General features: G+C 45.8%; 1 protein-coding gene across 1 annotated transcript; it reads left to right on the forward strand.

Moving 5' to 3' along the window:
* Positions 1 to 11455: 11455 nt before the first annotated feature.
* On the forward strand, positions 11456 to 12399 carry LOC127330546 (cell division control protein 48 homolog B-like). Its single transcript, XM_051356722.2, has 2 exons — positions 11456 to 11574; positions 11879 to 12399. The coding sequence occupies exons 1-2, from the start codon at positions 11467 to 11469 to the stop codon at positions 12248 to 12250; spliced, it is 480 nt and encodes a 159-aa protein (XP_051212682.1). The 5' UTR covers positions 11456 to 11466; the 3' UTR covers positions 12251 to 12399.
* Positions 12400 to 12902: the final 503 nt, after the last annotated feature.

Consider the following 12902-nt stretch of genomic DNA (forward strand, 5'->3'; position numbering starts at 1 on the left):
GACTTTAAAAACACCTTGGCAACATTCCAAGGTAGTATTTTACCTTAAACAGAGTATCCCTAAATTATTCTTAGTAAACACCTCTTACATGAAATAATAGAGCATCGGGAAGGGCGAACCAAACCCTAAAAACTGAAAGCATGCATAATTGCTTCTTTAACCATTGCCCTTATCGGACAATGATGCTTCTTTCAGAAACAGAGGATCGGGGTCAATCCAAAGCATCCAACTACATTACATCACAGTTGCCAGGCAAGTTCATCGTTTGCTCATGTCATTTGAGTATTTTTACCAAATTACTTGCAAAGTACTACACTTATCACTCTTGCATGAAAATCAAAAGAACTATTTTCATAACTATGAACATGACTATATGGTGGGAAATGGAACCATGGTATGTGTTGATATGGTGGAGGTTCCATTGCAAGGGTTTATATCCATCTAGGATTAACAACAAATATCGTCCAGTGATTCTTGTGCCGTAATACCCGTGTTAACCATAAGATCTGGAATGGGACGGGGTAGTCAAGTGTGTTCTCTCCTCTCGTACATCAACGGATGTGCTTACCGTAGTCACTTGATCCTGAGGGACAAGCGGAGTGGTTGGGGAGCCCCAAGTCCCCACGGTAATGCGGTCTATGATGGGTTGCATCTACCGGCGAAGGAATTTATGGTAGAGCCCTGAATTGTCGTCGTGGTCGGGGGTCATCCTTAATTGGTATAAGTACACCGGCGAGGACCCAGGGTCGGGGATTGCAACAAAGGGTGGGTGTGCGAGGTCGCAGGGGAATGCATTTTGGCTAGGACCTTATACCGGGCCTCACACCAAGGAAGTGTGGACGGGAAAGCTGCCCGGTTGGCACCAAGGTTAAGATCTCTTATGGGTAAAGCAACACACCTCTGCAGAGTGTAAAGAACTGTGACCTGTCACTCCCTGCTCCGGGATAAGGAACTACGAACGCGGCCGGAAAGGAACTCCATGAAGTTCTAGTAAACCGGTGAAGGCTGACGGACATAGTTCTTCTGAATAAAAGCAACCTTTTGAAGAAATGATTATGAAAACATGCATGGGTATTAGACTTTCTAGTCTAATACCGTAGCTAGTGCATTAAACACCTCTTTCCTATTATGAACTTGCTGAGTACGCTCGTACTGATACCTCGTATAATCCCCTGCTTAGATTGCCTGAATCATCTTGAGGAGGACACCGACGACCAAGGAGGAGCAGATGGGATCTTCTATGAAGAGCCAGACCTCTCCGGAGGTGTAGAAGGAGTAGACTACCTTATAGTCTACGGAGCCGGGGACGGTTCTGAAGGAGGACAAGTCTAGCACCGTGGAGTCGTAGTAGTAGCCGAGCAGTACGAACACTTTAGTACTTAGCTGCTCGAGTCGAATAAATGTATGACCTGCTAAGACTATTATATTGTAAGCTAAGTCGGGTTCAACTGGAACCCAGGAGTATTCCTCTCTGGACCCATGAGGAACTCCGTGATGATATGTACATATGGTTTGTAATAATAAATGAATGAGTTATGGACCAGCTATGTTCTATTACACTACTCTGAGGGATGTAATATTTTCGGATTGGTACTTCGTGAATGTTATATCAACGACTGGTATACTACAACATGCAGTGGTATGCAAGGTCACCACACCCTTCCACCGTTCTCCCCCGCGCCAAACACACAACCCATCACCGCTCCAATGGCCTCCCCCTCCGCTCCCACCCCTTCCACCGACGATGGGTCGGTCATCGTTGCCGCCCCAAACGGCGACCTCTGGCTCGGTGCACGTCGCTTCAACCTCACCCACCGCCCTGCCTACAGCATCCACAACCAACCTAGCCAGCGTGCCAATCCCATCAACTTCTACTCCGAGGGCGAAGACATCGACGACGACGACTCTGCCCCGCCGTCGCAACGGGGCTCCGCCACCCACAACGTCCCCATGCCCGACATCGCCACTGACGCCACCAACGGCATCTTGTGTGGCACTTCGATTGCCACGCGTGCACGAGCCGCCTCAAGCCACGCTGCAAGGCTTGGAGGGCATGTGCCAGAAATCTTCGTGCCGCAGCATTTCCTTCACGATGTCACCAACCTTGCGTTCGTCGTCATCGATGGCCACGTCAGGCAGGAACTCCCGTTCATCCGTGCAGCGCTCGAGCTCAACCCCAGGTGCCCACCGTTCGTCCTCGCCCCGTCCGCTTTTGGCTACGTGCTCATCATCTTCCCCTCCAACGTCGACCGGTACCGTGCGATTCGGCTCGGCCCCTACCCGCTTGAGGGCGCCACGGTCACCGTGGTCACCCCGAACGCTGCCGAGGACATCTCCACCACCAGCTACGACATCATCGTCGAGCTACGCGCCAACAAATACCCGCTCCATCTCTGGCACCCAGCCGGCGCCAACTTCGTCTTTGGCTCCATTGGGAAACTTTGCTGCGTCGACCAATGCAGCGTCACCGGCCAAGACTTCACCGTCATCCACGCCTTCGTGCTTCTCGAACGAGGCAAGATGGTCCCTCCCTCTGCGGTCCTTCGCATGCCCAACGACGACGTCGTCATCGTGCACTTCGACATCGATAATGTGTGGCTGCTAGATGTGGTGGCCGACGCTCCCCCGCCTCCTCCGCCAGCCCCTCGCCCTCAGACAGTTCCAACCTCTGCGTCCGTTGGCACACAGACAGGGCCGGGCCCTGACTCACCTCGCGCACCACCCAACTCTCCGCGCTCCTCGCCGCCCAGGGAAGACGACGTTCTGCCTCTGCTCCAAGCCTCGCCACCGTAGCCTCCGGCAACCTCTACGCCCCTGCCTGCATCGCCAGCCCACGATGTTGATGCCACTCACCTGGCAATCGAAGCCGCTGACGCAGCACAGAAGGCGGCTGAAGACCTCATCGCACACGGCGAGGAGCTCATCTCATCCATCCAGGAGCTGCACCACGAGCCACCGATCACCTTCATCGCCTCGCTTCGACCAAGGTCCTTCTACCCCCTCTTCCCGCCCTCACATTCAAATCAACCCACTAACTGAATCTATCACTGACGACATAACTGAACCCCAACATACAGAAAACTTTGTGCACACACCCGACCCCTTCCATGTCAGGGAGGCGCACCGCCGTCGCACACGTGTTCGCCGGGCCACTGAGGCCGCGGCCAAAGTGCGTTGTAGCCAGCGTCTCGCCGCCAAGCAGGAAGCAAGGTTTGTCGGCATGCTTGAGCATGCCGTCAAGAAGAAAGCTGCCTCATTCGACCTCTCGGCGGCCTCCTCCCCGCTCAACGCAGCACTCTGCGACGCCGGTCTCATCGACGCTCCTGACCTCCCCTCCTCCAACGTCGACGCCATCCACGCAGTTGCTCGCGAGTGTGGCGCCACGGACGATGAGCTTGCGGCCCTCTCTGACATGCCGGTGACCGACGACGCTCCATGAATCTCGTCCTCGACCTGAAGATCACGCCGCAACATCGTCAACTGTCGGCTGCTCACGCTTCACCCTGGCGAACTATGCCTATCTGCTCTTTTACTTTTCTAGATCGAATGCTGTTACACCAATGTGCCTCTACCACTCTTTATCTTGGTGTAACCTTTGTTTCTCAATGAATAATATTTCCTACTTATTTTGCTCTTGGAACATACGTGGCTTAGGGCAGAAAACAAAATGTGACGAACTGCTAAACGAAATTTACAATATAAACCCCTATGTCCTACTACTACAAGAAACCAAGCTCCAAGAAATACCAAACCAAAAAGCAAAAACTTTCCTACCAAATCACTAAACGCCTTTGCTTTCAAACCATCCATAGGGGCAGCAGGAGGAATTCTCAATGCTGCCTCAAAAAACTGCTTCTCCATAAAATCCATAGTCGAAACACCAATTTGCATTAACCACCATCATCACCTCCACCTCCAATAATCAAGAAATCATGGTAACCAACATCTATGCACCCACGGATCACGCTTTAAAACTACAATTCCTTCAAGAAATTCAGACAATTCATCCACCCTCAAACACACCTTGGATCCTATTGGGCGATTTCAACCTTATGCGCAACTCAACCGATAAAAACAATGACTCTTTTCGGCAGGACGAAGCTGATGCTTTCAACGAAGCGATCCATAACCTAGCCCTACTCGAATTACCTCTAACTGATCGCTTATACACTTGGTCAAGTAATCGTGTCGACCCCACCCTGCAAAGGATAGACAGGGGTTTCATCAACAATTACTGGAATCAAACGTTTCCAAACTCAACGCTGTCCTCGCTAACGCGATTTGTCTCCGATCACGTACCACTCCTCATCACAGTATCCACGCTCATACCACATCCCGCCGGCTACGTGCTCATCATCTTCCCCTCCAACGTCGACCGGTACCGTGCGATTCGGCTCGGCCCCTACCCGCTTGAGGGCGCCACGGTCACCGTGGTCACCCCGAACGCTGCCGAGGACATCTCCACCACCAGCTACGACATCATCGTCGAGCTACGCGCCAACAAATACCCGCTCCATCTCTGGCACCCAGCCGGCGCCAACTTCGTCTTTGGCTCCATTGGGAAACTTTGCTGCGTCGACCAATGCAGCGTCACCGGCCAAGACTTCACCGTCATCCACGCCTCCGTGCTTCTCGAACGAGGCAAGATGGTCCCTCCCTCTGCGGTCCTTCGCATGCCCAACGACGACGTCGTCATCGTGCACTTCGACATCGATAATGTGTGGCTGCTAGATGTGGTGGCCGACGCTCCCCCGCCTCCTCCGCCAGCCCCTCGCCCTCAGACAGTTCCAACCTCTGCGTCCGTTGGCACACAGACAGGGCCGGGCCCTGACTCACCTCGCGCACCACCCAACTCTCCGCGCTCCTCGCCGCCCAGGGAAGACGACGTTCTGCCTCTGCTCCAAGCCTCGCCACCGTAGCCTCCGGCAACCTCTACGCCCCTGCCTGCATCGCCAGCCCACGATGTTGATGCCACTCACCTGGCAATCGAAGCCGCTGACGCAGCACAGAAGGCGGCTGAAGACCTCATCGCACACGGCGAGGAGCTCATCTCATCCATCCAGGAGCTGCACCACGAGCCACCGATCACCTTCACTGCCTCTGCTTCTGACCAAGGTCCTTCTACCCCCTCTTCCCGCCCTCACATTCAAATCAACCCACTAACTGAATCTATCACTGACGACATAACTGAACCCCAACATACAGAAAACTTTGTGCACACACCCGACCCCTTCCATGTCAGGGAGGCGCACCGCCGTCGCACACGTGTTCGCCGGGCCACTGAGGCCGCGGCCAAAGTGCGTTGTAGCCAGCGTCTCGCCGCCAAGCAGGAAGCAAGGTTTGTCGGCATGCTTGAGCATGCCGTCAAGAAGAAAGCTGCCTCATTCGACCTCTCGGCGGCCTCCTCCCCGCTCAACGCAGCACTCTGCGACGCCGGTCTCATCGACGCTCCTGACCTCCCCTCCTCCAACGTCGACGCCATCCACGCAGTTGCTCGCGAGTGTGGCGCCACGGACGATGAGCTTGCGGCCCTCTCTGACATGCCGGTGACCGACGACGCTCCATGAATCTCGTCCTCGACCTGAAGATCACGCCGCAACATCGTCAACTGTCGGCTGCTCACGCTTCACCCTGGCGAACTATGCCTATCTGCTCTTTTACTTTTCTAGATCGAATGCTGTTACACCAATGTGCCTCTACCACTCTTTATCTTGGTGTAACCTTTGTTTCTCAATGAATAATATTTCCTACTTATTTTGCTCTTGGAACATACGTGGCTTAGGGCAGAAAACAAAATGTGACGAACTGCTAAACGAAATTTACAATATAAACCCCTATGTCCTACTACTACAAGAAACCAAGCTCCAAGAAATACCAAACCAAAAAGCAAAAACTTTCCTACCAAATCACTAAACGCCTTTGCTTTCAAACCATCCATAGGGGCAGCAGGAGGAATTCTCAATGCTGCCTCAAAAAACTGCTTCTCCATAAAATCCATAGTCGAAACACCAATTTGCATTAACCACCATCATCACCTCCACCTCCAATAATCAAGAAATCATGGTAACCAACATCTATGCACCCACGGATCACGCTTTAAAACTACAATTCCTTCAAGAAATTCAGACAATTCATCCACCCTCAAACACACCTTGGATCCTATTGGGCGATTTCAACCTTATGCGCAACTCAACCGATAAAAACAATGACTCTTTTCGGCAGGACGAAGCTGATGCTTTCAACGAAGCGATCCATAACCTAGCCCTACTCGAATTACCTCTAACTGATCGCTTATACACTTGGTCAAGTAATCGTGTCGACCCCACCCTGCAAAGGATAGACAGGGGTTTCATCAACAATTACTGGAATCAAACGTTTCCAAACTCAACGCTGTCCTCGCTAACGCGATTTGTCTCCGATCACGTACCACTCCTCATCACAGTATCCACGCTCATACCACGTCCCGCCTTTTTTTCGATTTGAAACTAGCTGGGCCCAAATCCCACAATGCGGCCCAATAATCACCAACGCCTGGAACTCAGCCCATAACAATTCAAATGCGGCTTCCCGCCTAACGGCAAAACTAAAACGGACAAGACACACACTAAAATCTTGGAGACGGTCTTTCTCACCGCAAAAAATTAGAGAATCAAACACCAAATGTGTCATTTCCTTCCTTGATCACATAGAGGAAAGCAGAAACCTCTCCCACTTAGAGTTTAACCTAAGGAAGCTTCTCATCAAAATTCTCCAACGGCTCATCAAAGAAAGGGTTGCTTATTGGCGACAGAGGAGCAAAATGAAATTCGCCATTAAAGGAGACGAAAACACTAAGTATTTCCATGCTATAGCCTCAACTAAATATAGAAAAAATAAAATTCACACCTTACATCACAACGGCTCCGACTACTCTTCTCTCCATCATAAAATGGATATTCTCACCGGTTATTTTAGACAGCTGCTTCGACAACCTTTCGTCCCCATTTGGAATTTTAATTTACACAATCTCTACCCCCAAAGAATTACAGACCTATCCACCCTAGTCCACCCCTTCACACAAGAAGAAATCACAACGGCTTTCTTCCAAATGAACACATTTGCTAGCCCCGGACCTGATGGTTTTGGTCCAGGTTTTTACAAAAAATACTGGCAATCTATTAAATCAGAAATATTTGAACTTTTCCACCAATTCCACAACCAATCAGCTGATCTGTCCAGTATAAACCATGCCTTCCTTATTCTCTTACCAAAATCAGATGCTGCAAACTCTCATGATGCTTTCAGACCAATCTCACTACAAAATTGCCCCATAAAAGCTATAGCAAAAGTGCTAACAAACAGACTACAACCTTTCATTCCAACAATAATACACCCTGATCAAACTGGTTTTGTTAGAGGACGTTCAATAGCAGAAAACTTTAACTATGCAGCAGATCTGCTCAACTATTGCCATAAGAGAAAAGCACCCACCATGCTCATCAAATTAGATTTCAGGAAAGCTTTTGACTCAGTTTCTTGGGCTGCACTAATCTCACTCCTAATCCATAGAGGTTTCCCCCCCTCTTCTGCACATGGATTCAAAACATACTACAAACTGGCAGAACTGCAATTTTACTAAACTAGCATAGTGGCCCTCGCAAATGCGAGGGCGTGGTACATATTTTTATGTAATTTTTCGAGAACTAAGAGAATAGGTTTCATAGATACTCATATCACACAATCACGACTGATTATTATGAAAATAAATAATTAGTTCTATATCCACCATATATAATAACATAAGTAACTGTAACTTATTCGGTAAATATCTCTAATGGCGTTTGTTGCATTAAACAATATGTTCTAGTACAAAAAATGAAGCTATATTGATGGTGATGCATTTAAGTGCATATAGGCAGTTCTATCTGTCGTGATTGGTTTAGGTACAATTATAGCAAAAAATGTTGTGGTACATCTTTGTATACTGACAGCTGGCTTGCATTTATACTGTACTCATTGATGCATCTTAATTTTTCTATATTCTACTCATTACTCTTTGACACATAAATAAATATATTAAAATTAAATTTAAATCTGCCCCTGCATGCATTTTGGTTGTTATGTACTAAATTCAATATTTGCAGTGCAACATTTCATTTACATGTCCAGTCTTGGCATTCTTGCTCTTTAAAATTATGTCGGTTAACATGTCAACAATGAACACATGTTGGCCTTGGCTCGGACTTAATTTTGCTCAGATATGTCGAGATCACATATGGTTATGCTTGCTAGTTAGATGGAGTTGGCAGATACTATTAGTCCCAGAAATCTCAGCATCTATGTTCCTCTGTTTTATTTACATATTTTGAAACTACACGGTATATTACCTTGACACACAAATCCATATATTATACGACTTGACTAAATCATAGCAACTTTTTTTGCAAAACATAATACAGTCGGAGACGCTCACAAATATGTACATACACTCACGGCTATGAACACATGCACGCTCATCCTACTCATATGAGCACATCCGAGCCACCAGGTAAATAGGAATAATTTAGATGATGTGGACTAATGTGGTGCCTGAAAAGTGGATGCCACATGTTTTTTATGGTTCATAATTAGGGTTTACCTAATACTCTATCAAGCAGTGGATCAGAAAAATAAATGCCTTTCATATTCAATTTTAACGCATTGAATATACATTTTTTAATTATTCTACGGTCATACGTAGTTAAGCCTAGTAGTACATCATTATTTATTCGTACATTCTAACTCCAAGATATATATGTGAATTATTTTCTAACTATTTTTCTTGAAATTTATACTCCCTCCGTTCCGAAAAGATTTTGTTGATTTGTCTACATCTGGATGTATTTATATATTAAATAATATCTAGATACATATAAATTTAGATAAATTTACGATTTGTTTTCACACGAAGAGACTATTATTTTAAAGATTATTTAATTAGAATAGTAGTGTCCCTACATAGGCCGCGAAAAACCTGTTTCTACTTTCTGCATGCCAAATTCAATTAACACATAGTCCGAGTGTACAAATTGATTTCAAACCAGTCTATATGTATTTTCCTTGCAAACAGTTAATAGGCATACACTTCATCTTTGATAAGCAAAAAAGAAGTTCACGTGTGGAGGCACTTAATCAACACACTAAGATTTGTCGGAGAAAAAAGAATACTAGTATTTAAATTCATCTAGGGCACGTATGTGTTTGAGTTAGAGAATCAATTAGCTTTTACGTTAATTTTGGTATGGAGTAGTATGGCATGTGGACTCTTGCTGCATGGAAAAGGACTAACTGAACTAATCATGTTTAGGTACGTAATGGTTCGAGACTTTTTTATTTTCTTTTCATACGGAGTGGAGGCTTGTACGCGTCAAATGTGACATATCTTATATGTCAAAAATAATATGCTTGTACATGTTACGTAATCTCTTTTAATCATGACCATTAAAATAATAGATCTAACAGTTACAATAATTCTGATGATGTGGATCAATGTAGTGTCTCTATTTTAGACTCTTATTTTGCTTTTAGTATATAATAGATGGGGTTCCAGGGCCATGGATCCAATGCAACACGGGCCTTAGGCAAGGAGATCCAATTTCCCCTTACCTATTTATTATCTTCTCAGACATCCTCCAACAGCTCATCTCACAAGCCTTCACACAACATGATATGATGCATCCTATCAGAGATGATCTACCACCTGCAACAATCCAGTATGCAGATGACACACTAATACTGGCCAGAGCTTCCCCACAGGCTGCACACAAATTAAAATCTATTCTGCAACTTTTCCAGGAAGCAACTGGACTACAAATAAACTTTCAAAAAACTACTCTCATCACACTTAATATCCAACCAACAGAGGAACAACAGATTGCCGCTGCCCTGGACACAACAATCAGCTCTTTCCCACAGACTTACCTAGGCCTGCCTCTCTCACCAACAAAACTTCCACCACCAGCATTCCAGCCCCTCATTGATAGAGTAGACAAATACTTGGCAGGATATGGTGTGCCTCCCTCCTATCCAAGGGAGGAAGACTAACTCTCCTGTCTGCAGTACTAGACAGTCTGCCAACCCATTTCATGGCCTCCTTATTTATCCCGCTTCTTATTATTGAAAAATTAGACAAAAAAAGAGGAGCATTCTTTTGGGCCGGAGAGGACTCTTGTTCAGGTTCACAATGTCTAGTTGCTTGGTCTAGAGCTTGTCTACCCAAAAAATATGCTGGTCTAGGCATCAAGAACTTACATTTGCAAAATGTTTGTCTACTACTAAAGTTTTGTTTCAGAACTCTGCAAAAAAAAAAAAATACACCTTGGAGACTCTGGATCTCACAACTATCTCCCTACCCTGTCACACAAGGGACTAACAGCTCCTCTTTTGGTAGGATTATCCACAAAAACCTAGACACCCTCAGGGCCATCACACAATACAAAGTGAATAGTGACCAAAACACATTCTTCTAGCTAGACAGATAGCTCCTCCAAGAACCACTTGCCAACACACACCCAGCTATATTTTCCCACCACTTAAGCCCTAATGCCTTTGTCTGTGAAATCTTGGAACAAGGTCTAAGCAAGGTCTTAGGAACAGGCTAACCAATGTGGCTGCTGCAGAGCTAGCTTCACTCTTACTCTTACTGCAGGATTTTTAGTTAACTGAATAGAATGATCGACGCATCATGCTAGATGGATCCACCTTCTCCACCAGGGCAGCATACAACTCTCTGCATGACCAACAGGCCGATGACATAACTGGTTACATCTAGGCATCCCAGGTACCAAGCAAGGTCAAGATCTTCGGCTGGCTTTTCCACCTCGGCAGACTAAACACAAGATCAAACCTTCATCGCAAAACCATCATCGACTCTCCTTCATGCCCAAGATGCCCTAACACAGTCGAAGACCGTCAACACCTCTTTTTCGACTGCCATGCCGTGAGTGTCATCTGGCAGAGGGCACAGCTGCAACATCTCCTACTCCACTACCCCAACACCTGAAGCTTACAGTCACATATTCACCTGCCAAACTCAGTCTGGCCATCCATCTTCCTCTCCATACTCTGGTGCATCTGGGACGTCAGGAACTCACTTATTTTCAGAGATGTAATTGTTTCCCCTTCCACAGTTATCTCTCATGTAATTGATGACCTATCTCTCTGGTTGCATAGGTTTAAAAACCCTAAGCAGCGAGAAGATGTCATGATGTGGTGAGATCACTTCTCAGCTTGTAATTCGCAAAACTAAGCACCTTTTATCAATGAAATTCAGGTGGGGATTCTCTCCCCCCCCGTGCAAATTTCAAAAAAAAAACTAACATGTAGGATATTGTAGTTCCTAATTTAATGGCCATGTTTACGAGCCTTGTTAGTAGGACAAGACCATCGTATATATATCATCTCATAGAAATTGTTATTATTACTATTGAAACAATATCTCATCCCGTAATGTGCAGGGTGGATGCTATTGATCCAGCATTGAGAAGGCCAGGACGTTTTGACTCAGAGATAGAGGTCTCTGTTCCTCCTGTAGAAGAAAGGGTGCAGATTCTTGAGGTAATTTAAGATTTCTCTTTGGATCAGTATTCAATTTGTTATGCATGTCTTTGATGACTTCTATGTTGCATAATGCTTCTTACTATCCGATTGTATGGTTAAATCTGCAAAGTATTATGTGTTTGGATGCATGACTTTGTATAGAACTGATAGGTAGTATTGTCACTGGCCACTACTTGATATTATATGCACTGTGTCTAAAAATGTCTGTAACATAGCACTGACAACCTGCATTGTCTGAATACATTAACTGATGTCATGAATTTTTACCTGAAGTATAACCTTACAACCTTTCTTTTTGTAGCTTCATACCAAGGATCTACATCTTCATGAAACGGTCGATCTTCAGACTATTGCTGGATACTGCAATGGTTATGTTGGAGCTGATTTACAAGCTCTATGTCGAGAAGCTGCCAGACTTGCTTATCGTAGATTATCAAACTCATCTGAGGACAAGGAGATGGTCACACTACTGATGGAAGATTGGGAGTCTGCTAGATCTGAGGCCAAAGCAAGCATGATAAGAGGGGTAACTAAAGAAGCTCCAACTGTTTCATGGGATGATATAGGAGGTTTGAAAGATCTAAAGGTGAGATATGTTTTATATTTTTGTCTGTTTTACAATAAAGCTGCTGTAATGGTGATTGTTTCTATGCTTCAGAAGAAGCTTCAGTAAGCTGTTGAGTGGCCCATCAAGCATGCTGCTGCATTTGCTAGACTAGGGATATCACCAGTTCGTGGTGTGCTTTTGCATGGTCCTCCAGGGTGCTCAAAGACCACCCTTGCCAAGGCTGCAGCACATGCTGCCCAAGCTTCTTTCTTTTCTCCGAGGTTTGTCATAGAACGATTACTGTGTCCGTTCTCTGAATCAAATCACAGCTCTCTATTCTACTATGCGAAAGAGTCCGTACATTTATTATCAAGCTGAGCCCAATTAATCCCAGATATAGTGAGAACTGAGATAGTGGTGAGAGGAAGGAATAAACATGAACTTTTTCTAGGCAAAAAAACACTTACTAATTCATATTGTATCTTGATCAAGCTGGCATAATATAAGTATTTGTTGGTTGAATTGTTATAGCATTGTGCAGTTTGGATAAACTTAAACTAGTGAACAGAGAAGCTTAGCCTAGCCACCTGTTGTTTAAGATTTGCTCTTCAATGAAAGCCAACTTGGTTTTGAAATATATTGTCAACCAGTGGTGCAGAACTATACTCGAAGTATGTTGGAGAAGGTGAAGCTTTGTTAGAAGAACATTCCAGAGGGCACGTCTGTCTGCTCCAAGCATTATATTTTTTGATGAGGCTGATGCAATTGCCCCTAAAAG

This window comes from Lolium perenne, chromosome 2 (genome assembly GCF_019359855.2).
Source record: "Lolium perenne isolate Kyuss_39 chromosome 2, Kyuss_2.0, whole genome shotgun sequence".
Lineage (NCBI taxonomy): Eukaryota > Viridiplantae > Streptophyta > Magnoliopsida > Poales > Poaceae > Lolium > Lolium perenne.